The sequence below is a fragment of the Branchiostoma belcheri genome, unplaced genomic scaffold (genome assembly GCF_001625305.1).
Source record: "Branchiostoma belcheri isolate BF01 breed outbred unplaced genomic scaffold, Haploidv18h27 scaffold26, whole genome shotgun sequence".
Lineage (NCBI taxonomy): Eukaryota > Metazoa > Chordata > Leptocardii > Amphioxiformes > Branchiostomatidae > Branchiostoma > Branchiostoma belcheri.
This window is the reverse complement of record NW_017803865.1, coordinates 2,742,028-2,768,737: the sequence shown is the minus strand read 5'-3', so window position 1 is coordinate 2,768,737 and position 26,710 is coordinate 2,742,028. Positions and strand designations below refer to the sequence as shown.

General features: G+C 41.8%; 1 protein-coding gene across 1 annotated transcript in view; it reads right to left on the bottom strand.

Annotated features, from left to right (window-relative positions):
* The window catches only part of LOC109471813 (titin-like), a 309,005-nt gene that overhangs the window by 254,129 nt on the left and 28,166 nt on the right, over positions 1-26,710 (bottom strand). Inside the window, 35 exon segments of the mRNA XM_019771168.1 lie at positions 826-977; positions 1,830-1,925; positions 2,418-2,621; positions 3,037-3,203; positions 4,367-4,502; positions 4,909-5,020; positions 5,386-5,573; positions 6,140-6,269; positions 6,876-7,033; positions 7,396-7,571; positions 8,040-8,166; positions 8,666-8,780; positions 9,514-9,698; positions 10,410-10,512; positions 11,332-11,507; positions 12,083-12,256; positions 12,658-12,789; positions 13,148-13,298; positions 13,624-13,775; positions 14,194-14,318; positions 14,809-14,983; positions 15,568-15,730; positions 16,338-16,462; positions 16,874-17,016; positions 17,634-17,758; positions 19,398-19,521; positions 19,952-20,096; positions 20,550-20,680; positions 22,378-22,552; positions 22,961-23,076; positions 23,523-23,706; positions 24,238-24,404; positions 25,059-25,194; positions 25,685-25,821; positions 26,226-26,294. Of these exon segments, the coding sequence (XP_019626727.1) occupies positions 826-977; positions 1,830-1,925; positions 2,418-2,621; positions 3,037-3,203; positions 4,367-4,502; positions 4,909-5,020; positions 5,386-5,573; positions 6,140-6,269; positions 6,876-7,033; positions 7,396-7,571; positions 8,040-8,166; positions 8,666-8,780; positions 9,514-9,698; positions 10,410-10,512; positions 11,332-11,507; positions 12,083-12,256; positions 12,658-12,789; positions 13,148-13,298; positions 13,624-13,775; positions 14,194-14,318; positions 14,809-14,983; positions 15,568-15,730; positions 16,338-16,462; positions 16,874-17,016; positions 17,634-17,758; positions 19,398-19,521; positions 19,952-20,096; positions 20,550-20,680; positions 22,378-22,552; positions 22,961-23,076; positions 23,523-23,706; positions 24,238-24,404; positions 25,059-25,194; positions 25,685-25,821; positions 26,226-26,294 (5,074 nt within the window).

The following is a 26,710-nucleotide window of genomic DNA, read 5'->3' as shown; positions in this document are numbered from 1 at the left end:
TTGTCTTTCTGTATAGAAGTGGCATAATTATGAATCACAACAGGTTATGTTTAATACTATATGATTGCCTTTCTGTGATGACTGTTTGAATAATTTTTATGTGACGTGGCTTTGTAAGAACTGAAGTTGATTCAACCAACAGCACTGCTAAATTCTGTAGTTTGTTAGCCAGCTGGGCTAGCCCTTTGTAATAGCCACAGTTACATGTAGTTGAGCAGCCCTGGCTGTGTGTTTTCACTGCCAAACCAATTAATGAAGCAATAGAATAAAGCCTACATAGTGACAAAAACTTGAAGAATACTAGTAGTAAGTCAGATACTGTATGCCAATCAATTTTCACTGTTGCTTGTGTATCTGTAAAATTAATGCAACAAATCAGTAGCCATACCTCTGCCCTGTAGTCTAGCTACATGTAAATACAATTTCTTATTTTGAAAGAATGAAACATAATAAATGCAAACCCATACCTCCGCCCTGTAGTCTAGCTACATGTAAGTACAATTTCTTATTTTGAAAGAATGAAACATAATAAATGCAAACCCATACCTCCGCCCTGTAGTCTAGCTAGTACATGTAAGTACAATGTAGCTAAGATTTCTTATTTTGAAAGAATGAAACATAATAAATGCAAACCCATACCTCCGCCCTGTAGTCTAGCTAGTACATGTAAGTACAATGTAGCTAAGATTTCTTATTTTGAAAGAATGAAACATAATAAATGCAAACCCATACCTCCGCCCTGTAGTCTAGCTAGTACATGTAAGTACAATGTAGCTAAGATTTCTTATTTTGAAAGAATGAAACATAATAAATGCAAACCCATACCTCCGCCCTGTAGTCTAGCGGCTGTCCTTCCTTCTCCCAGTGGATCTCGGGCTGCGGGCGGCCGCTGATGGACACATACATGCGGATGGGCTGTCCTGCACGCACGGTCAGGGTCTTCTTCATACTAGCATCCAGCTCAAAGTCTGGGGAGGCTGTACATGGGGGTTAAACAAGGGAAGGTTAGAGATATTCTAACACCTGTGTGTGTAGTGTATTTAATCTTGTATTGTACATGCGGATGGGCTGTCCTGCACGCACGGTCAGGGTCTTCTTCATACTGGCATCCAGTTCAAAGTCTGGGGAGGCTGTACATGGGGGTTAAACAAGGGAAGGTTAGAGATATTCTAACACCTGTGTGTAGTGTATTTAATCTTGTATTGTACATGCGGATGGGCTGTCCTGCACGCACGGTCAGGGTCTTCTTCATACTGGCATCCAGCTCAAAGTCTGGGGAGGCTGTACATGGGGGTTAAACAAGGGAAGGTTAGAGATATTCTACCACCTGTGTGTGTAGTGTATTTAATCTTGTATTGTACATGCGGATGGGCTGTCCTGCACGCACAGTCAGGGTCTTCTTCATACTAGCATCCAGCTCAAAGTCTGGGGAGGCTGTACATGGGGGTTAAACAAGGGAAGGTTAGAGATATTCTACCACCTGTGTGTGTAGTGTAATCATGCATTTACATACTGTTTTCTAGCAAGAGTAAATCGCATTTATTCTAATGGTTATCCAATGAAAGCATTATGTAAATATGAAGCAAATAGGATTTTCAAGAAGATTTAGATTATGTATTCACCTTGTATGTGTTTTACCTTCTTCAGCTTTTGAAAGATTTTGATGGAGCAAAACCTTGGCTATCTTTTGAACTTTATATTTTACTGTGACAGCCAGGGTATTCTTCTTACAGTGGTAACCATGTTTCATGATCAAACGTTTCCCTAAACTCATGATGTATGAAGTAGGGAAAAATAAATTGTAATAGTTTAAACAAAGGCTCTCGTACCCAGGATATCCTTGATGAGCACCTTCCCGGGGCAGTCTCCAGGCGGACCGACGCCAGCCTCATTAATAGCGCTGACCCGGAAGTAGTACTCCGCTCCTGATATAGATATAGGAGATTTATTAATTCACATAAAAGACATACCAAAGCCACAATGCAGTCCACAATGTTGTTTGACTGATTTGCATGCTCTTAGGCCGAGATATAAACAACATAGAGTACAGGACAATCAGAGCATCTCCCTTGAAATAAAAGAATATGGAATCTACATCATATTTAACAGTCTTGCCAGGTATGGGATCGGGCTATTCCTATATCTGTCGGATTTCATGAATGGAATGCTGAGCAACCAGCTTCAGAATGCAGGTGCATTCAACATTGATTTTGCTAACTTATAAGACATAGTGACTGTCTTCTAGCTACCTTCCATAAGCATCCGTGAATAGTTTCACACAACCACGTCTTTTATTCAGCCAACATTTTGATGACCGTCTGTCACCTTCCTCAGTGCAATTCTGACTGGTTCACATTGCACTGCAGCACAGGTGTAGCTGCTATAGATGCATTCCCCCACAGACAATATCTACATACCTTCCGTGAGCTCAGTCACCACGAACTGCAGTGTGTGGATCTTGGGAGTTCCGATCTCCCAGTTCTCGCTGTCGGCGGCGCGGTACTCCACCAGATAACCGACGATGTCGCTGCCTCCGTCCAGGATCGGCTTCTTCCAGGCGATGGTCGCCGAGGAACGCGTCGTGTCCACGCACTTCGGGGTCACCGGCGGGTCAGGCAGGTCTGGGAAAAAGAGCAAGGTTTCATGTTCAAGTTCAGAAGAGGTATAATTTCTTTAATGTCCTGCCATACCTTCCATTGTAATGTTGAAGCCCAATGAAAAATAAGCGAATGGTGCTCAGTGCATTTTCAGGCAGGTCTAGAGATCTAGAGCAAGATTAAATGTTATTTGATTATATAATTGGCTAGTAGGCTGTTTCAAGTATTTCATGGCTCAAACAAAAAAAACCCTCAGCACACCAAGTTCAAGACTAACATTAATTTTGTACACCTGATAGTAGATTTTCACACTACCCACTAAGAGTTAGCCTAGACATTAGCTATCCATTCATACATGAATAGTCAAAATAAACTGAGTTCATACTGTGTATAACTTTCAGTGAGCAGTGACACAAAAAGTCCCATGAAAAGTTCTCACCAATAGGCTCGCGGGCGATGACAGGCGTGGACGGGGGTCCAAACTTGCCCAGGCCGGCAGCGTTCTCTGCCGCGGCGCGGAACTGGTACTCCATCCCCTCCACCAGGTTCGGCACGTTGTAACGCGTGTCACTGCTGATGGTCTCCACCGCACGCACCCACTTGATGCTGGAAATAATTAATTAAAACATTTCACTCCTCAGTTATCAGCTACATTATTCCAAACTTTAGCACTATCAGCTTTTCAGCACCAAGGACATATAACATTCAACGATACAACAGCCTGATGAAAAGTTCTCTGCTGATGGTCTCAACCGCACACACTAACTTGATGCTGGAAACGTTTAATTAAAACATTAACTTTCACTCATCAGGTATCAACTACATGTACATTATTGTCAGTATAAGATAGATCTAGCAATGGATTTATATTCTTGCATTCCTTTCATTGCTGGCATCCCAAGTTAGCAAGTATCACCTTTTCAGCACCAAGGACAGCTTGATGCTGGAATCATTTAAAACATTTTACTAATCAGTAATCAGCTACTTTATGGCCAATGTAAGCTATTTCTAGCATGGAATTTAGTTCCTTTCATTGCTCTTACTTTCAGCACACCGAAGTAGCCATTTGGCTTAGAAATCTTCTACTAGTTTCAGCAAGAAGGAAGCTTTCTATGCACAGAACTGACAAGACTGCATAAAATTTGGGAAAGTCCAATTTCTTGTGTTGGAAATCACAGTTCAAACTTGTTTCATAATGACTTCTACCAACACGGCTCAACTTCCAAGCTGTCTTCCTTACCTGTTGATGTCTGTCAGAACTGATATTATAGCTGCCAAGCAAGAACTATAGTTAGCTCCAATTTGGACTTTCTAACTAAGGCCACACCAATTTAATTTGTTGGTTCTCGGATTTGCCTCTTCGTTTTTTTCTGATGTGCAAAAAAAAAAAATTTGATTCTGGTCCTGAATCAACTGAAAAATGTTTTGCCCCCAACAGTTGAGGAAAGTCCTTTTCTTCCTAGTTGTTACAGTTTTCCCATCTATCATTGCAGTGGTTTGATTAAAAGTTCAAAATTCAATGTTTAAATTTTAACCTGGCTTTTTATGTTGACTTCATGGCTCATTTTGTAGCATTTAAGCCTATAATAGGATGCCTAGACCTGTTTTTATTTTTATTTTTTTTTGCCCTGTCGCTTCATATTTTTTCTGAAAAAATCCGAGAACCAACAAATTAAATCGGTGTGGCCTAAGTGTGGATTCCAATAAACTCAAACCTAATCCTAATACAATTACAAGCATTTTCATCATTTAGAAGCTGTGTTCCCCACCTGTTGATGTCCTTCTTCTCCAGGATGTAGCGTGAGATCTCGCTGCCTCCGTCTGACTCCGGCGGCTGCCAGATCAGCGTGGCGTTGTCGGGGAAGATCGTGTGCACAATGGGCGCAGACGGTGGGCCGGGGAGGTCTGGGGAAACATTATACAAGTATGGAATTTAGTTGCCAGCATATCACAATCTCTCACCGTCAGGAACTAATTTGTGGCTCTCTCACTGAAGAGAGACATTTACACAAGTATGGATTTCAGCAAGTCCAAACAAGTAAGATGCTGTATACGAACATCAAACAGTTTCTTAGGGCCTGATCACCTACATAACTTCCTGATTGTATGTCCTCTATACATGTGTTATATTGATATGCATAAGTCACCATATGCAAGTCTATCAGATTCCCCACCAGGACTTCTATCAATGGCTTCAAAAATCAAGTTTACAGCAGATCTGTAATTTGTAAATTGATCACAATCAATTGGGAAGATTATTCTCTGTCCAATGTACTCAACGAATCATACATTGTACTTCTGTGCCACTCACCGTAAGGCCTCTTGGCGATCCTTGGCTTGGAGACAAACGGCTCGCCGAGGCCAATCTTGTTCCTGCCACGGATGCGGAACTGGTACTCATGATCCTCCATCAGCTGGGTCACCTGCGGAACATGAAAAAATGAAGGAATTAATTAATTATAAGTATATGGCATTTTCATTCTCAACACTGTTTAAACCAATACTGCCAACCTTTGGGCCACAATGGATTACGGTTGAAATACCTTCTTATTGGTCATTACTTATCATGATGAAGGCAATGGTGGTCATTAAAATTTGATCCTTGTGTACCCCTTTGTATGGCAATAAAGTACAGTTATTATTACTTATCTCTCAGTTATGGTGACAGATATCTCTTCCATGCCATTGTTTGGAAGGGAAGAAGAAGAAGAAACAGAGCAAAAACAGTATGTCTTCCTTCTGCAAAGGTAATCTAATGTAGAAACAAAGATGCTGAGGCCTTGCTCACCTTGAGGGAGAACTTAGTGACGGTTGTGTCCACGGGGAACCAGTGTCCGATCTTGGTGTCCATTTTCTCCACCAGGTAAGACGTGACCTCCGCGCCGCCGTCGTCGTGAGGCATCTTCCACTCGATCGTCATTGACTCCGACGTCATGTCACGGATCTTCAGCGGGCCGACCGGCGGGCCGGGTACATCTGGGGGGTGTTACAGCATAGTTTTTTTTTTCTATCATGTGCTAATGTAAACAATAGCCTGGGTTGTAACACTCCTGGCTAATCATTGGTTTACAGCAAAGTTTCAAAGTTCTAGCTACAAGCAGAAGTCTTGGTGGTAGAAAGAAGATGCCAGTGTACTTTTGTTTTAGGAAGAACAATAGTAGGAGTAGTCAACACTAAGTACATGTGTGTCATCTCACAGATATTCAGTGGGCCAATGGGTTTGTCACGCCAGGCACATCTGTGGGGCATTAGCAGCAATAGTTTTATGAACATTTAGCTTCAAAGGAGAACGCTAGATCATAGGGGACCTTCCCAGTGTGAGTATTTCAAACCTTACAGTTCAATGGCCGCACCTGGGATTGTATTGAGGTCACCATGTAGCAGCCGCTCCAGACCCTTGCAATTAAGCCCCAATAATCGTAAGCTCATCACAATATTCAGCCCTTGGATGCAAGGAGAGAGAAGCTAGCCCTCCAAATAACGACTCTTCACATGTAGGTACACCAATACATGTACATGTGGGTAGAAGTCATGAAACTGACCTTGCACGATGACCTTGGCCGTTGCGTTCATGGCGCCAGCTGAGTTTGTGACGTTGACATCGTAGCTTCCTGTGTCACGTCTCCTGGCAGATCTCAGTGTAAGACAGGTCTCCTTGTCAATAGTGGTAACCTGGAGAATACATGGTCAAGGTGGCTTTTAATAATCTGCTTTTAATAATAATAATAAATACTGGATTATAAGTAGCTACAACTTAGTTGTTGGACCCATTAAGACCTTCCATAGAAGACAGATTTTTTAAAAAGCCAGAACCAGATTTTGAGAAAATGTACATGACATACTGTTTTTAGGCTTCCTAAAAAGCTGATTATAAGTACAATCAGGGAGACAAAAACCATCAAAAAGGTGTACTAGGTATGTGGATATTACTCATGTAGGACACAGATAGTGTTGAAAGTATAATACGTATATCTGTACAGACATGGGCCACAAGCCTGAGGCAAAAAATGAACACTAAACTCGTAGTGGTTCCTACAACTGAGTCACTGGACATTTCAGACCTTCCATAGAAGGCAGATTTTAATAAAATGGGACCCAGATTTAATGTAAATGAAACAATAACAAGTACCTCGTAGTGATTTCTGGTTGCAATATCCTTGCTTGAGTAACTGTTTTTTGGCATATCTTATTACCTGTATGTCTAACCTTCACTGACATATAACCACACTCAGGTGTGTAAAAAACTTTAAAGATATAAGTTAGAACGTTAAGAAGTACCTCGTAGTGGTCGCTGGTAGCGATCTCCTTGCCGCCACGGGACCACTTGACGGCGGGCAGCGGTACTCCTGAGATGCGCCCCTCCAGGTGCACCTTGGTACCAGCCCGTACCACAAGCACATCCAGCAGCCGCAGGTCAAGCTCGATCTTTGGTGGTTCTGGGGAAGGAAAAAAAAGGAGCGTTTAGGATGACAATGTCATATTCAAATGTACCTAAAGCATGATAATCATTGTACAATTTCCTGCAAGTTCTAATGTTACAGGGTGGCACTTAATGGAAATCAAAGCATTCTACAGTCTTTGCTACATATGGAAGATTACAGACAGACATGGCTGGAAATTACTTTTTTAAAATTTCAATTTGAAACTACTTAAAATAGTATGAAATCAAAATTCAATGTGCAGTGCTAACATTTAATACTTGTGCTTACTTAATTATTGTGATAGAAAATTGAATCTAAAACTTGTAGAAAAGTTGTTTTTTTCCTTGTTCAATCTTTGAAAAAACTGTGCTCCTTACTTGTATCATCCCTTGCCTCGATAAAAGGCGTAGGTGTGGAGGGAGGTCCGATGTATCGGATGTTCCTGGCCTTGACCCTGAACTCGTACTTAGCCCCAGGGTTGAGCCCAGTGGCGGTGTACTCCGTCTCCAACAGGTCATCTGTGTTGATGCGGGTGTGGTCAGACTCACCAAGCCTGGGGTGGTGATGGAAAAAACAAGTTTATTTTTAAAAATATAATTTCATCAGGTTGGTAGGACATAGGGATTTTCTTCTTACACAACCCGTACTGTCTCTCATCTGCTTATGTTTCAATATCTATCAGACACCTTCGTCACAGAGCTTCTGACTGGAGTTCAGGTGGGGGATACAAACTTAGCCACATTTGGGATGTGTTCTTGCTGCAAAAGTGCCACCTACATTTGCTTCAAATAGTGGCGAGAAGCAGGGCTCCAGTCAGAAGCTCTGAGGAAGGTGTCTTTTGAATTATACTTTTATCCTTTTATCTCTAAGTTATTACTACGTCATTCAGTATTCATACACATCTAACATCATCAGTATGCATTTAGTCTCATCGGCGTGAACATGCGAATGAAGACTTATTGAATGTATTAAATATAGTACTTAGTTCTTTAAAATTCCTTCAGATCTCGTTATCACACACCTGCATCGCTCGACCAGGTAAGTGGTGAGTGGGCTGCCGCCGTCATACGTCGGCTTCACCCACTTCAGCGACACGCTGTTATTGGTCACGGCAGTGACCTCCAGGTCACGTGGTTCAGTAGGACGGTCTGGAGGGGAAAAAGGCAGGGTTATGTATCATGTTTTATCACAAACTTCAAACTGTTCTCCAAGAGTTAACAAAGATTTTCACCAAACCATAGGGTCTTCCTCAGCTTTCTGACCAATTGTTATAAATCGCATTTTGTTATGTTTGGAATCATACTAGGTCTTGTTTTCAAATTAGTGTTTTCTTCTGATCATGTTCCCTTTAAGTTTGAATATAAGATTTCTTTTGACCTAAAGATATTCTGCATGATATACAGTTGTATTGCAGTTTTTTAGTGATAATACTTTAAGGTGTGTCAAGATTAGCAATCAGTAAAGTTAATTTCTATGTCTGTTGTACATGAACCAGTATCAAAGCCTTTACGTTCTAACAAAAATGTGGACACAGATCTGAAGAAAGTTACTGAGCACCAGTTAATTCCATGAGTAACCATTACTTGAAAGGAACCTTGTTATGTGAAGTTAATGCCTATTTGAAGTATGGTAGATTTTGGGTCGTACCAATAGGATCTGCAGCCAGGGTAGGTTCAGTGGTCTCGACCGGCAGGCCGATGCCGTACTTGTTCTCTGCCTTCACACGGAAGAAGTAGCTGTAACCCTCGTTCAGACCCGTGACCTGCAGGAGGATGATAATGAAAGGTTTATCAAAATGTAAATCATTCGCAGCCTGAAGGCTGAACTGTTGATTTAGTACAGTACTATGATCTTACTCAAAACATAACCATATTGGTATCATCATATTACAATAAAAGGTGGTAATAAACACTTACATGTACAGATACATTCAAAAGATCTGAATTTAAAAGCTTAGTATATACAATGTACCATCGAGGAAAAATTTCTACATCTATAGAACATCATAAAGGAGTGACAGCAGTTACTACGACTGACTGTGTACAATAGTCAAATGCAGGCTTAGTGTTTTTCATGTTCCATGTCCTATTCGTGTATCCATATGTATGTAATTGCCATGTGTTTCTTCTTGTATCCAACATCTAAAGTTGACACAATTCAGGAGTACTATTTACTCCTGCTATGTTGATTGATTTTGATAAAATTAAACTAGAAAAGTAACATTTGCAAAGCAAATGCATAATGTTTACCTTCGCATATGATCTGCTCTGTTAATTCTTACTAAAATACACTGTATAAATCCCTCCTACTATAAAATTGCAACAAGATGTAACCCAACACCAGTTACCATAGTGAAAGATAGTGAGAGAGTCATTTGACCAGGTCAGAGGTCAGTGTTTGGAGAAGAAGAAGAGGAGGAAACGTAGCAAAAACAATATGTTTTCCTCAGGTAAACATAAAAATCAAAATTGAAAGGGTCACAATTAGATACCGACCTTGCTGACACGAGACCGGATGTTGGACGTGACGTTGCGCCACAGGTTCTCGTTGGGCAGGCGGCGCTCCACGATGTAGTTAGTGATCTGGGAGCCGCCGTCGTCCTCGGGAATGTCCCAGTTCAGGGCACACGAGTCCTTCTTCACGTACTTCACCACAATGTTCCTCGGAGGGCCGGGGCGGTCTGGGGGAGAGATTACACAATGTTAGTTATTGTTTCTACATTTCCCTAACCTTGTATCCTTGATCATGAGGGACATCTACATTATAGCAGCTATGTTTCTGCATTTTTTTTAGCTTTCCTAACCTTCTCCCTGCTACCTAACCCTGTAACCAATAGAGAATTGGTACCCAGGCACTTCAGTAGACACGTACATTGTATTTATTTTTCTGCATTTTTCTTCTTTTCCTAAAAGCCCTGCTGCCTAACCCCATAACCAATAAGGAATTGGTAGCCAAACTGCTACTTTGGTGTGTAAAAGGCTAGACTTTTACATTGTATGTTTCTGCTTTTTTTCTAGCTTTCTTACCTTCTCCCTGCTCCCTGCTCCCTCACAACTAAATAGAACATTGGTAGCCATACAGTTACTTCAGTTTTTGAAGCTAATTGTGTATCCCAATAAAGTCAAAGTTTGTAAAAAAGGTGAGACATTCACATTGCAGTAAAATCTGTAGTTTATAAGGTTTCTCCATTTCTGAAATTCTCATTTGGACATTGTGTCAATCTACCAAGCTACATGGCAAATGTACTTTGTTGAAGAAGTAAATGTAACTCTCTGCAACCTTATTCTGCAAGTAGCCAATACAACTCTAAAGGACATTAAAAGGGCACCTTGACTGGTTAAAAAGGGTACCTTGACTGGTTAAAAAGGGAAGGCAAATATTGAATGCTTACCCAGAACCACGAGGTTGATGTTCTTGGACACCTCCCCGCAGACGTTGGACACCTGCACGGTGTAGCGGCCGCTGTCAGGACGGCTCACCTTCATCTTCAGCACCTACAAGGTACCATTACAGGTGTCAATCATGTGTCAATCATGTGTCAATCATGTGTTGATCATGTGTCAAATATGTGTCAATCATATGTTAATCAAGTGTCAAATGTGGGACAATTCTGCGTCATTCATGTGTCAATCATTTGTCAATCATGTGTCAAATGTGGGACAATTGTGTGTCAATCATGTGTCAAATATGTGTCCAAAAAAGTGTCAATCACATGTCAATTATGTGTCAATCATATTTGAATCACATGTCAGTCACTTTTGTCAAAACATCTAGCAGCACCATGTATCTAGTCAAGAACTAGCTAGAATGGTATTAATGATTTTTAACAGCACTAGGAATATCATACACAAGAACTGCAGAGAGCAATGCTCAGTTACTGACAGAAGCAGAGAAAGCTGTAGGTTGTCTTCCATGACAAAAAGAGCCTGAGAAGGAAAAAATGTACCTCTCCAATGGCAAGTTTCTCAATGGTAGAATTGGTGTAATGGTTTTTAGCAACAGTAACCGTTACAGTAACAGTAGGAACATTTGATTCACTGATTTTAGCATCAGAAGAAACACCGTACCTCTCCAAAGGCGAGTTTCTCAATGGTAGAATTGTTTAATGGTTTTTAGCAGCAGTAACAGTAACAGTAGGAACATCTGATTCAGTGATTTTAGCAGTAGAAGTAGGAACACCGTACCTCTCCAATGGTGAGTTTCTCAATGCTAGACTTGGTTTAAATCAATGGTTTTTAGCAGCAGTAACAATAACAGTAACAGTAGGAACGTCTGATTCAGTGATTTTAGCAGTAGCAGTAGGAACACCGTACCTCTCCAATGGCGAGTTTCTCAATAGTGATGTGTCCAGGCAGGTCCTTGCCTTCCTTGGACCACATGATTTTGGGGTCCGGCCGTCCCTTGATGTAGACGGGCAGACGCACGTTCTGGTTGGCGCGAGCGTACACCGTGTCCTTACAGGAGGCGTCTAGCTCTATCTCTGGGTAAACTGTGAAGGAAAAACATGAGTCATGAGTTTACCCGATCAACTATGATTAGATTATTGCCTTTGAATGTGTCTGTCAGTGTGGTAACCTGTGGGGAAAAGTTGAGCATCGTGTCCCTGAGTTAGTGTGTGATTGAACAGTGAAATACCTTTTAAACCCTCATACTTGCATTTCAGTATAAATTTGGCAAAATCTAATACCCAAAATCCAGTTATATTTTCATTACTATTTCAGGAAGTCATAGTTGTTGCCTTAAATTTGTCTGTCAGTGTGGTAAACTGTGAGAAAAAGTTGACAATCATGTGTGTCAACATGTCTAAAGCAAATTGTGTACATTGAAATACACACAATAAACTGAAACAATATCACATTCTACATTTCAAGATGGTTTCACACTACAGTTCCACATGGGGTCTCACAGTACAGTTTGACACCTTTAAGAAATCGGCCAGCCCTGTATTTTATTGTGATGTCCCTGACCTTGGTACTGAAACTACATCCAGGTCTCAAATTTGGTATCACACCACAGTTCCACATGAGGTCTCCCACTACAGTTGTACACATGACCTGTACTTACTTGTGATGTCTCTGACCACGGTGAATCCAGGCACCTCGGCAGGTTTGGACTTGCCGGCGCCATTGATGGCAAAGACGCGGAACTGGTACTCTCGCCCTTCCTCCAGCCCGGCCACCGTGTAGTACATGTTGGCTACCATGCTGGTGTCGTGGGACTTGGTCCAGGTTTCCACACCTGGATAGATAAACAAGAAACAAAATTTTAATAAACAAACCTGAGGAGAAGACTGTGTTACAAGAAGCTTGAAAATTACAGTGGTATTTTCAACTGGATGAATGCAAAGAATGCACAGGAAGGATGATGGAAGAGGTAATCATAGTAACTGTTGCTTAAGGCTTCCATGGTCCACAACACTCAATATTCGCGAGCTCATCTAGTACTATTTAGCCATGGTAGTTGGTCTATGGTTTAGAGGAGATTCTCTTCTTTCTGTGCTTCTGTATGCTACACACGTGTAGATGTTGTCTTAGTTTAGTTGTGTTGCCATGTATTTCCTTATGCTGTATGAATTTCCACTCATTTTGAACAGAGCATAATTCAGAGAAGTACAGGTGGAAATCAGGACATATCCCCACCTTTAAGCCTGTGCTCCACCAGGTAACCCTCGATGGGCAGACTGCCGTCATACACAGGCTCATCCCACTCCAGGTCCACGGTCGAGCGGGTCTGGTCAACAACATGGGGCTCCAGTGGGGGATCTGGGGGATCTGGACACACACAGAAACACAGGGTTAGATCAATAGCAGAGCAGGTCTGGTAAACCCTATGGGGCTCCAGCAAAGAATCTAAGGGGTCTGGACAGTCACGGCACATACAGAATATTCTGAAGCATATTTTAGTGTTAAGAGTCACCAACTGTGTCCTTATAAGCAAAGAATAGAAAAAAATTACAGAAATTTTCACTCTAATTGCTGATAGCATGATAATTGGTAAGGTTTTGAGACTAGTTTAAACTACAAAACTTTCAGAGTCTCTCACAGATTACTATCAGCATTTTCAAGACAATCTTTCAATTGTCAATCTTTTCTTTAAAGTTATGAAAACAGACAAAAAAGTTTTCCTTACCCAGTGGCGGCCGTGCGACAGTCGGGAAGGTCGGTTCAGACGGAGGTCCTGTGCCGACGACGTTCTTTGCGCTGACACGGAACTCGTACGAGAATCCCTCGATCAGACCTCCCACCTTGTAGGTGGTGGTTGTCAGCATGTCTTTCTCAATCTGTAATGTGGAGATCAAAGATTTTCTCTAAAACTGCTCCAAACATTGTGAATCACAATACAAACTACAAAATAATCATGATGATATTCCTGCCGCAAGGTATTGCTAGGGATTTTTTTATTAAATTATACAATGTACAGTCTGTCAACTTTTAATATACCGGTTGTGTGAAAATTATCAAGATAATTTTTAGTAGTTTTTACAAGGCTTGCTAACATTTCACACAAAGTCTTTGGAGAGAAACTGCACCTGTCCATATGCTTACATCTTTCAAAAAATTAAGTTCCAATTTTGTGAGGAAAACACTTGAAGAAGCTGAGCCCACCTTAAGCCACCTCTTGCTGATCTTGTCGCGTTTCTCCAGGAAGTATCCCTGTACAGGAGAGCCGCCGTCAAAGTCCGGCTCCAGCCAGGTTAGGCTCATCGTGTCGCTCTGTACGTTAATAATGCGCAGCTCCAGGGGTGGGCCAGGCAGGTCTATGATGGGAAGCAGAGAAAGATTTAGATTTACTTGAGAACCACAATGTACCATTGAAAGGTTTGTATTCAATCAAATACCTAAAACCCAAAATATGCGATGCTCAACTAACAATAAAACTGTTGAAGTTTGCATTAAAGGTTTAGAGTTCATTGTAATTTATTGACCTTAATGAGTAGACTTGCATGGACCAATTTTAGTTTATTTCTCATTGTAGGAAAGGTAATATGCTCGTAAGAAAATGATCAATGCAAACTTACACTTCATCTGTATTTTGATTTGAGTTGCAATCTTAAAGAGAAACTGAAACAGTTATAATTCTAATATACAGACTACTGATAATGCATATCATAGTTTCCCCACTTCTAATTGTTTCTGAGTGCTGTTTATAAGGGGATAGATAGAACACAGACTGACCATATGGGCTCTTTGGTGTGACCGGTTCTGAGTCCAGAGGGTCGCTGATGCCCATCTTGTTCTCAGCCTTGATGCGGAACACGTAGGGTGTTCCCTCGATCAGCTTCGGTACCATAATCCTCGTCCTGGGAAGGGAGGAAACATGACGTTATCTCTACACCTTCAGCATGCTAAGGTAGCCGTTTGGCAGCAAATTTGTATTGGTTATGGGGCAGCAGGGAGAAGCTTAATAACCACCACAGTTTCAGCACTAGGGACAGGCCATTAACCTGCAATCTGCTAAGGTAGCCTTTTGGCACCAAGTTTATAATGATTCTTGCATTAGGCAGCAGGGAGAAGGTTTAATAAGGTACAAGGCTAGTCTTCCTTTGCTACTCCTTTACCTGTGAGAAAATTTTCTTTCAAGAACTATTACTTGTTAGAGTCTTGAAATCCTTTTTCCTCTTCCTTCTCCTCCCAAAAATTACTGTTGTGCCTGTTGTTACAGCTTCTCGTTCAGTACTCATTGTATGGAAGACATTTAAGCACCAAGGCCAGGGATGTTACAAGATAGTACAAGCCAAGGCATGATTATTTGTGAAGAAGGGCATCTTAGTTAAAAAATCTAGTCCTGACCTTGACAGGTTAGAGTTGACGGTTGTCCAGAAGGTCTTGGCGGCCTCTCGGCGCTCCACGATGTAGTTAGTGACCTCGGTTCCGCCGTCATCGGCAGGTACGCTCCACCTGAGGGTTACCTGGTCCTGGTGGATGTCCTCAAACTGGACAGGTGCCTGCGGCGGGCCGGGGCGGTCTGGGGACGGACAGGTGAGCATACAGGTGAGGAAACAGAGGTACATATACCCTTTTTGCTAGCTCTTTTTCATCATAAGTGTGGGTGACATGCATTATTTTATTAGGAATTCACTGTACTGTCTTGTCTCCTTTGTACATACCGGATTGCAAATTTATGAAACAAAAACAGACATACAAAATGTACTGTACATGTACAAGAAGTTCTTTTCCAAATCTGTCAGGGCTTTTATTTCTAGGTTCTTGCGTCAACACAATTATAATCTTATCATAACCATTGGGTTGCAAAGAAAGCAGCCTCTGAATAGCAGAAAGAACATCAGGCACTTGGATAGTTTTTATCAGTTCCATTAGCTATCATACAATGAATTACAGATAGCTAATTACTAATAATCAACTAATTACTCACCGAGAACCTTGACATTAATGGGTGCCTTGCGAGTCCCTGCCAGGTTTATGTAGCTAATTAAATGCTAATTAGATAGCTAATTACTCACCGAGAACCTTGACGTTAATGGGAGCCTTGCGAGTCCCAGCCAGGTTTATGTAGCTAATTAAATGCTAATTAGATAGCTAATTACTCACCGAGAACCTTGACGTTAATGGGAGCCTTGCGAGTCCCAGCCAGGTTCTTCACCACCAGATGGTACCTGCCGGTGTCGCTGCGCAGGCTCGGCTTCACTACCAGCTCTGCTGTTGACTTCGTGGTCTTCATGGAGTAACGGTCGCCGGCCTCAAGGGGCTCACCCTGAACATGGACATGTTTAATATTTGATCTCATTCATTAACAAAACAGCAACTTTATTGCAGACCAGTTGGAATCCACTGCACAGTGAAAACAACACTCTTTCTCAACATTTTTAGTAGCTTGCTAATAAGTCAGTAACAACTACCAGAATTCAAACTAAATGTACCAAATACATGTATGACACAGATATCCAGATCCAGGCAACTCTCAACTCATACAGATCATGAAAGATACAAAAGTCAGTTTCCTAGCACTTGTTGATCTGTGCAAAGAACAGTAGACTGTCCCTTCTCAAATCCTTTTCCAGTAGCTTGCTAATAAGACTTAGTCATTGACAACAGCCAGAATTCAAACTCTAAGTTAGACCACAACAACACAGAGCAAGATCCTGGCAACTTTCAGATCCAACCACACCAGTACCCCAGCTCACCTTAGACAGCCACTGTGCTGAAGGGTAGGGGTAACCCTCAGTGCGAGCGTGTAGTTTGATGGGAGTTCCAGCCTTCACAACTCTCTCAGATCCAACTATACAAACTACACCACTATCTCAAACACACCAGTATCTTAACCACACCACTATCCCAACCACACCAGTACCCCAGCTCACCTTAGACAGCCACTGTGCTGAAGGGTAGGGGTAACCCTCGATGCGAGCGTGTAGTTTGATGGGAGTTCCAGCCTTTACAACGACCAGGTCTCGCATGGAGATGGCCAGGTCAATGGCAGGGGCACCTGGGGGAGAAAAGAGGAATAAAGGTTATTCCTACTGCATTCAAGCATTTACCAGTATGGTATGCAAAATCCTTACCATGTATATCGCAGAGATATTGAACTTAGAGACCATTTTCAAAGATCAAAGTATGATATCAAAGGAGAAGACTGACAAACAATTTATCAGAATAAGCGACACATTCTGAGCTAAACCTGTCAGAACAATGCAGCTAGAACCCTTAAAGACATGGAAACTGACACACCATAATGTGGAAGCCTATTTCACACACACACTTAGTATTTGAGGCAGTTTGAAGCACCTGGCACCAGTACTAGTGATGGAGCCAGGAACCATAAAGACATTGAAACTGATCATGAAACAGTATGAACTTGGAAGCCTATTATACACTGGTACTTCAAGCCTGTACTTACTTGGTAGTTCGAAGCACCTGGCCCCAGTGATGGGCTCGCTGGGCGGTCCCACACCGATGGCATTGGTGGCCTTCACCTGGAAGTCATAGTCCACATCGTCACGCAGACCCTTCACTTCCCAACGGCTGGAGGTGAACGACTCCCTGTAAGATGGGGAGGAACAGCAGAGGTTTGAGTAAGCAAAATGGTGATGGCGTAGATAGAGTTTCTTACTGATTCAGCTCTTCTGTATGATAAATACCCGTACTGTGCTTTCAGTTGTTTGCTAAAAAATTGCCTTTAGCATTTACTGACAGTTAAGACATTTACAAGTTTGAAAAGATGCTGTTTTGAATTATCAAACGTTTTTTTTGTTGTCCTGCCAAGTCAGTGTGGTATTCCAAAGGCCTCAACTAAAAGCAGTGCAAAAGAAACTTAGAACAAAAGGCTACACTGGCAAGTGAAAGGAAAACAGAAAAAGTTGGCAGCAAAACCATTAGAGACTACTGGCATGTTGACTTTGTGCCATATTTGTCCTACAATAGAAATTGTTGTCACATTGATATTCCAAAGCCTTAATGAACAGTACATTCAAGAGACATAAAATGACAGAGCTAAAATATTATTAAGAAGAGTATTAAAATCCAGAGCGAGTGAATCGTGTGTAGTAAGAGTCGGTGTAGGTGATTGGCTTGTAAGATTTGGTGTAACATTCTGAAATGGGCCATGTTTTTCTATGTCCAATATTTGGCCACTACTGTAAAATATGACTAATACTTACATGTTGACTTTACGCCAGTCCGTGTCGTCAGGTCCCTTCATCTCGACGAAGTACCCGAGGATCTTACTGCCGCCATCCTCGCGAGGCGGGTCCCAGTCCAGCAGGATAGAATCTTTGGACGTGTCCTCGACATCCAGCATTAGTGGGGGGCCGGGGGAGCTGGGGGAACAAGGTTTGGTCAGTCTTTCAGTTAGTAGTAGACCAGTTACTGTACTTACTGTTACCGTACATGTACATGTGTTTTAGTATCTAGATTATTGAAGCTGCATTACGTGTTTCAGACACACGTTCTTCGAGGCAGAAATCATTTATGATCCTTGAATAATCTATTGCTAAGATTTAGGTATGATTTTTTCAACTTGTACTTATTGTCAAACAACACGTTGCTATCTGGTAGTAGCCAGTTGGCTGTACATGATATGTGGAAAAATAGCCACATAATTTACACATTAATCATCAACAAAAAATAATTATTGAAGGTAGCTCAAGACAAATTTGTAATTATAAAAAGCATGGACGTCAGACAGCTTTCTTTGCAAATGAAGACTTGAATGGCTGTTCTTCTGACATCTACAAGTTTAGCTACTATTATTATCAGTCTCCAGCTGTTAGAATTACTTACAGAGCGGTGGTTGGCAACGAATCTTGCCACTCAGCGCATTCTCGCCCTCGCCGATCTCGTTGACTGCACGTACACGGAACTCGTAGACCATTTTCTCCACAAGTTCCGGTGCAATGCAGGTCGTCCTGGAGGGGGGGAACATTCAACATTGCAGTCAATATCTATTGATCAAAATGCTTCCATTTTGCTACAATGTCACAATTATTTTATACCTTTGCTATGAGGTGCACGGGTCATCTTTTAAACCTTTGCCACCATGTGGCAATGATACCATCCTGAACAGCATTTTTGCATTTGCTATATCATAATGCCACAATTTGCCATGATTCAGAATCTGTAGATTATGGTGTGGCTAAATTTTGCCACAATGTTGCAATGATTCCATCAATAACAGTGTTCCTAAAGTTTTGCCACAATGTTGTAATGATCCCATCCTTAACATTTTAACCAAATGTTTGCCACAATATTTCCTCAGCTAACAGTGTTGCTGTTTGCCACAAAGTTGCGATGTTCCCGTACCTAACAGTGTTGCAGACGGATGCCCAGGCAGCACGTTTTGCCTCGCGTTTCTCCACGATGTAGTGGGTGATCTTTGCTCCACCGTCATCCTCGGGCGCGTCCCAGTACAGAGGGATCATGTCTGAGGTGATTTCCTCAGGTTTACTGCGAAGGTTCAGCGGCACACTCGGCTTGTCAACCACACGGACCTGGTATGATAGGAAAGTTGAAGTTTAAAGCTGATGTTATGGTAACAATCCCACAACTCCTGACAGCAGCCCAAGACAGGAAATCTGGCAACACCTCTGCTGCAAGGTTTGCCTTGTCCCCCAACGACCAGTGTCAGTCATGGGACTAGGTAGGTAGGTAGGTAGGTAGCATTTATTGTACATGTAGGTTAAATATCAAAATATCTCACGCATAGCTTACAGCACAGTTATATTCATCACACTTTGGCTAAACAAAGGCCCAAACAAAAAAGAAGACAGACATGCGTACCTGTACACGGCACTCCTTCTTGCCACTCTGGTTGGAGATACAAGACCATACTGGATTCTAACACCCCACCTCTAGGTCACATACGATCAGACTTAAGCTAAATAAAGGCCCAAACAAACAACAAACAAACCAACAAACAGCCGTACCTGTACACGGCACTCCTTCTTGCCACTCTGGTTGGAGATGCGGAGCATGTACTCTCCAGCGTCGCTCTTGTAGCAGTTCTTAATCAGCAGGGTGGTGCTGATGGCTGTGTTCTCTATCAGGGTCCTGCAATTAGAGCATAATCATTTTACTGACTGAAAAACTTCATCTTGAGTCGAGTAGCAAAGTTTTGAATGAGAATAAGCAAGATCATGTGCATTAGGAGATTCAATGACTTAGCAGTAGACAACCTCATCTGTTTTTCTATTTGCAACAAAACACCCAACATCAACCGCATCTATTTTCAAGAAAATACACATCTGATTCTTTACCATATGACTGTTGTACATACACTAAACCGGATAGTGAGTTGCTTCTTGTAGGCCCCAGAAGTCACAACGAACCTTCACTAGGACGTCAACTGAATCTTTAACCAATTTTGCCACTTACAGCTATAGATCTGACACATATGCCAAAGTTTGTGTTTTATAGGACAGGTTTGCATTCATTTTTTAGGTTTGCATTCATTTTCTAGTAATCAAACGCTGCAACGAACCTTCCATGGGTTTTCTGTCCTTCCTTGAACCACTCGATCTTTGGCTCAGGGCGGCCTCCGATCATGACGGGGATCCTGAGCACAGAGCCGGCCCGGAGCACGTACAGCTCCTTAAAACTGGCGTCCAGGTTCAGCACTAGGGGCTCTGCATGGGGGGGTACAGAAAACATGTGTGTGAGAGTACGATAACAAATAATCATTGAAATGTTCCCCAGAAAGATCATAACTATAACACTAATTAGTACAAGAAACTACACAATAGTGCATTTCATAGTCGAGAATCCTCTACAGATTGAAGGAAGTCTAAATTACTTGCATTAGGGTGGATTAACAGAATGATGGATTTTTCTAAACATACAAGGCCTTATAAACATTGCTGACAAACTTACTAGGATTACCAAAGTATGCATCTCCTATGAAATAGGAACTTATTATTGTGGAAAGACCTGAACACTTAATAACATCCGAAATGTAATGCACTTATGCCAATTTTGCCGATTTTCAAAGATAAAGGTGAATCCCTATAGGGTTCTAGATGTCATGTTCTTGAGTATAATTTGTAACCAATGAGAAGAAAGAATCAACTGGAGTGCCGTACCTTCCCTCTCCTTGATAAGGATGGTACCCGGGACGGCCTCCCACGGCCCGTGTCCGGCGCGGTTCGCTGCACAGACACGGAACACGTACTTCTGTCCTGTCAACAGGCTCGGAACAACCAGCTCAAGGGACCTGCAACAAACACTTCCAGGTTAACGCACAACCACTTCTGGGTTAGCACAGAAGAACTTACAGGTTAGCACTCAACCACTTGCGGGTTACACCACATTTAAGCACAAGAGGTCATCTATGCTGTTTTTTCTATAATTACGAGGTTGAGCTTATAGATATGAGTAAGGACAATATGTATAAAGTTGATATTTACCATGTGTTAGCAGCATCAACCCAACTTAACAACTGTTCAAGGCTTTAAAAAACTTTGTCTAGAAGCATTCCTCTTTAGTTTAACTTCTTGGGGATGCAGCTGAATTATCCTACAGACTATAGGATTAATAAAGACATTTTTGTTGACACAATCTCTACATTCCTTAGCCAGTGTTGCGAGTATTAAAAGTATGGTTTCCATTTGGAGACAGAGTGCAAGTCTGCACCCTGAAGGCGAGAGAAACTGAAGTTTGCTGTCGCTGCAGTGGTGATCCTCAACAGCCAGGGAGCGCTGCCAGGAGGTTGAAGATGCAGCTTCCAAACTTTTCTAACCATTCTCAGAAATTTTCTTGTCAATAACCCATGCATGTCGAGCTTGCTAAGAATCCTTGATTTATCTCTACAATTTGTCTTACAACTTATACTTTCATGCAATGAGACATCTACACTACTTCAACACTACAAACCCCAATTCAAAACATGTACAAACCAAGAAACGACACCAGCTATACTGCACTGCAAGATCAAGTTAGATATCTGACAACATCCAAAATTGTGCGCAAATGAGTTATTTTTCAGGCAAAGATTCTCTTAATAAGTAACACATCTATGTCAATCGTACATCTATATTGTCAAATAAGACTTAATCTAAAATGGTAGGCTCGGATAAATATTTCTTAAATATGTTTTCCAGTATGTACATGTTGATTGCAGTTTTTCTCTGCTAATAGCTCTTACATTATTACTGTTGTTTCCCTGAGAACACAGAGAGCTACTTGAGTCCCTGCTGGCAAGGGAAACTGTGCTGTTTTCTCGCTACCAAAGGTGAGCCTGACCAGAGACACACGCACTGGCAGGCTGATGCTGGGAGCTTCATGCATGCAACTTGGGAACTTGCATGCAAATGTCCTGTTACATGTCATGCACGTATTTCTTGCCAAAGAACAGATTGAACAATATTGTAGAATATGTTCTTGCAGTTTGGAGCAGTACTGTTCTTCATAGACTACAGAAACATACTTTGGACACTATTTGCAGAGTGACAATGTCACTATTCTCTGATCCAAAGACCAGTAGGCCAGTAGACCTTTTGAGGCTGCTGTGTTTGCCAAAGAACATAATTGTTATTTTTGGATCTTTCTGTCTCATGATTTTATATATCTATGTAGAATATAGTGTGAACTGAAGCTACTTGTGGATCCAAAGAAAGTCAAAGTCTGACTGTACAAAGTGTGCAGAAGATTAAGTTCTTAAGTTGGACAATATTGTCTTGACCCTGAAGCTAATTGTGAATCCAAATTAAGTCCAAGTCTGCCGGTACAAAGCGTGTAGAAACTGAAGCTCTCAAGTCAGGTTTGTCCAGTGTAACCTGAAGCTAACTGTTGATCCAAATAACGTCAAATTCTGACCATACAAAGTGTGCAGAAGGTTAAGTTCTCAAGGTTTATCCCAAAGCTCACCTAAACTAGAAGAACTAACTAAAGGTGCTGAGGAAAGATTCTCACCTGTGCATCTCAGTGTCGTGGCAAGACGTCCAGAGGTCGCTGTCGGCCTTGCGCTTCTCCACGATGTATCCCAGAATCCTGCTGCCGCCGTCGGTTTCGGGTTTCTTCCAGCGTATGGAGGCGCTGGATCGGGTTACCTCGTAACACTCGGGGTCAACCACCGGGCCAGGAGGGTCTGGGGAGGGGGGGCAACACCGTAAGACTTTATAAACAAATTTGAAAAAATCTTGGACAAGATTGATGTGAAACTACAATGTACCTTATGGACCCTTGACCAATATAATTGGTGGATATAATTGGTTAATAACACTGTCCCAAGAATGCTGACTGTACAATGAATGTGCTCAGGCTCTGAGAAGAGATTGTGACCACTTAACCAGCAGAACAACAATGAATGTGAAACACGTTACATAACATTACTCTGAATTGGTGAAATTGTCCACAGATTTATGTAATCATACGACAGAATTTTTAACTTTTTCTGTGACAATTCCTTAAAGTTATTATTCAAAGGATAAACACAATCCATTACTGCTACATGTGTAAGGTTTTTATCTCCTAGACCAGGCCATGGCCCACTTACCAATAGGATCCTCAGCCTTCTGTGGACGGGAGGGGGGTCCGGGCGGGCCGACACCAGCGCGGTTCTCAGCCTTCACACGGAAAACATAGTCCATTCCCTCCAGCAGGCCGGTAATCCTGAAAAATATTCATAGTGTTACGATCATGATCTATGTGTTAACTGTAGTCCTTAGCAGTGTTGAGGTACAAAAGTTGTGTAAAGTCATTTTTAATTTTCCCATTTCTTAGTACAGATTGGCATAGCTTGCAGGAATGTTATATGCTACTATGTATTGACATGTAGTCTGTGACTGTAGTCCATAGCAGTGTTGTGGTACAACAGTTGTGTAGTTGTGTAGTTTAAAGTCATCTTTAAATGTTAGCATAGTTTGTAGAAATTATCTACAAAGCTCATACATTTTTTAACTGTATCATATTCAAAATATTTATTGTATAAACTTATTGTGTAGGTGATGCCTTGTATCTCTTCTACTACTTACTAACTGAATGTGAATGTTTCTGAGTTGTACAAAATATCTGTGAAAGTAGGAGTTTTCGAGTAGATTCCGACTACGCCCACTCACCTGTGAGTTTTGGATGGAATCGGCTCCTGGTTGACCGGCAGCCAACGGGAAGCGTCCTTCTCCTTCTTCTCCAGGTAGTACCCGGTGACCTTTGACCCTCCGTTGAAGGGCTCGCGCCAGGTAGCCGTCATGGCGTTGCGCCGGATGTCGGAGATGGACGGCGCGTCCGGTGCGTCAGGCACACCTGGGAAACAACAGCAGCATTTTGTTAGACATACAAGACATGATAAATTCATCAATCCCTTAATTAGTTGAGGTTGTAAAAGTACCATGTTGTGTCTCACATCATCTGGCCTCAAAAGATTTCAAATGAGGAACTTTATAACAAAACTGGTTGTAGCAGATTATCTGCAGAAATCACTAACAGAAGATTGAAATGGCTTGGCTATGTACTAATAATGGGTGACTTAATAACAGCTAAAACAGCCTTAAACTGGAGACAAGTTGGAAAAATAAATAGGTAGACCCAAAACCACTTGGAGGACTGTCCAGGAGATTATCCTGGCAAGAAGTAAAGAAGATGGCCAAGGACAGACACAGATGAAAGGAAAAAGTTATCTCTCAAAAGGGTATAAGAGAAGAGAAGTAACTTGAGAACTTATGGTATCTCCACCTGGCCACGATGGGCATGGATTATGCCAAGGACAGACCCAGATGGAAGGAAAAGTTATGGCCTTACGTGTTGCAAGGGAATAAGAGGAATTTCAGAACTTACGGTATCTCCACCTGGCCACGATGGGCATGCTGTCGTTGGGCCGGCCGATGCCGATCTGGTTCTCAGCCTGCACCCGGAACACGTACTCGCTACCCTCCAGCAGGTTCGGGATGTGGATCGTCTGTTTCGCCACCGGATACGCCTCCGCAACGGGAGCCCACACGTTCCTACAGGGGGGAGAAGGGTCAGCTTAGAAAACTCGACAGGCAACCACAGCACACATAAAGGAAAACAAACTGTACTTCAGTGTTAGCACAGTCTCTTCCCATACTACATAGTCTTTGTTAGGTATAGTCTGATGGCATGATGTTTTATAGCAATAGATAGATGTCATACTTTGTATACCTTGTACAATTGTTGTGCAATAGAGTTTCTAGTTGACAACTGGACAGGCAATTATATCACAACGGAATGCAAACTGTGCATCAGATAGCTCTGATAAAGATTTTGTACATAAGGCACTCATGTACAAGTTTTAGATCTATGTCCAAATCTAGAAGGGTAAGGGAGGTTATTGGTGGCAAGGAAAATGTAATCTAGACTTGCCCTGCCCTTGGTGCTGAAACATCTAGGAGGACTGGACTAGTTAAGGGATGGCATTGGCTACTACAAATTACCCTTTAGGTAGTCAAATCCTACATGTATAGCTAGTTGAAGTGTAAATAAAACTGTGGACAAATATGACAAACTAGAAACTTGCCCTGTCCTTGGTTCTGAAAGTTGTTTGCTAATGGAAAGTGACTGTTTCAAGTCTTGGAATAACATGGAACTTCCTAGGAAAGGATTCTCCCCTGCCCAAAATTTCTTAGAGAAATCCTTACCTGGCTGTGTCCTTCTTGTGGACCACGTAGTTGAGAACGGGGCTTCCTCCATCGTCCTCTGGCGGTTCCCAGTTCAGGATGGCGTAACTGTTGGTGATCTCATCTATGTTCAGCTTGGTGGGCGGACCAGGCTTGGCTGTGGGGTTAGAACAAGTAACAGTAAGACTCTGAGTACACTCTTGAATAGTCAAAGTGTATCCTATGTGCTTAATGAATACAGTTTTCAACATCTGTATAACAGTTGTGTATGTTTACCTAGCAAGGAGCTACCTTTTACAGGTAAGTGTTGAGGACTTTTTGACGACGTGTATGACAAAACAGCCCATTCTTGGACATTTCCAAATGCCTGTTTTTGTCTGTCTCCCTAACTTGAGTGATGAAGACTATTATTTGTTTCATGTAAGTATTGAGCGTCCCTCCCACGATATTACTGCTTTTGTGAGTGGTGTGACATAAGAATCCGTCCCTTACTGCTAAGTACTAACTGACATTACATGATGTTACAGACTGTTTTTGTGAGTGGTATGAAGATGACAATTTTTCCTTTTTTCCCGCTTTTTCATCTTCATTCTATGATGTTATAGACTGTTTATGTGAGTGTTATGACATAAGAAACAGCCCCTTACCCAGCACATTGACGTTGATGGAGCTGGACTTCTTGCCGGCCTTGTTAGACACGGTGATGGCGTACTTCCCACGGTCCGAGCGCCGGGCATTCATCACTTCCAGACGTGCCTTTGGCGCGTCAACAGTCATGATAACCCTAGGGAAACACATTGAATTTTTAGACTGCTCCCTGTGTAAAGTTTTGGTTGCACAACATGATGACCTTAAGGAAACACATTGAACTTTATGATTGCTCCCTGTGTAAAATTTCGGTTACACGACATGATGACCTTAAGGAAACACATTGAACTTTATGATTGCTCCCTGTGTAAAATTTCGGTTACACGACATGATGACCTTAAAGAAACATATTGAACTTTATGATTGTTCCATGTCACATTTAAGTCAGACAACATGATAATGCTAAGGAAAACACACTGAACTTTAAAGTTGAAAAATGAATCTTTCTGTGGGTCCAACATAGGCTAATAAATGCTAGATAGTTTAATCAATAAACAGAATACTACAAGCTGCAATGCTCGTATACAGCCACTGCCTCACCTCTCGCTAGCCTCCAGAACCCTGGCAGTCATGCCGATGGCGGGGGTAGAAGCACGGGAAGAGCGCGGACTAGAAGCGTAAAGCAGCCATTAAAGCGAGTTACAGCAAAGCACTAACACAGCAATGAATCATAACATTAGCATAAACATAAGAATCTCTAAAGCTGACCTAACAGAACACATACTATACACGTAGCCATCTCATTATTGCACTAGAAAAACAGCAACTACAACAAAAAATAGCTTCTAACATCTCATTATCAGCATCAAGCTTTGTAGGTTCTACTATGAAATACTTGAAAGTGTATCATTCTTTTCCTTATGCTTTTGCAAAAACTTAGTAGCAACTGCTCTATTAAGTAGCAATGTTGGTATAATTGCACTCAAACAAAATCAACAGCAAAATTGGGTCAAGTATCCCATAATAAGCATTAAGAGGGCACCAGCTTTTGCAGAATTTTGCTCTACTTTTAAATAACCCCAATA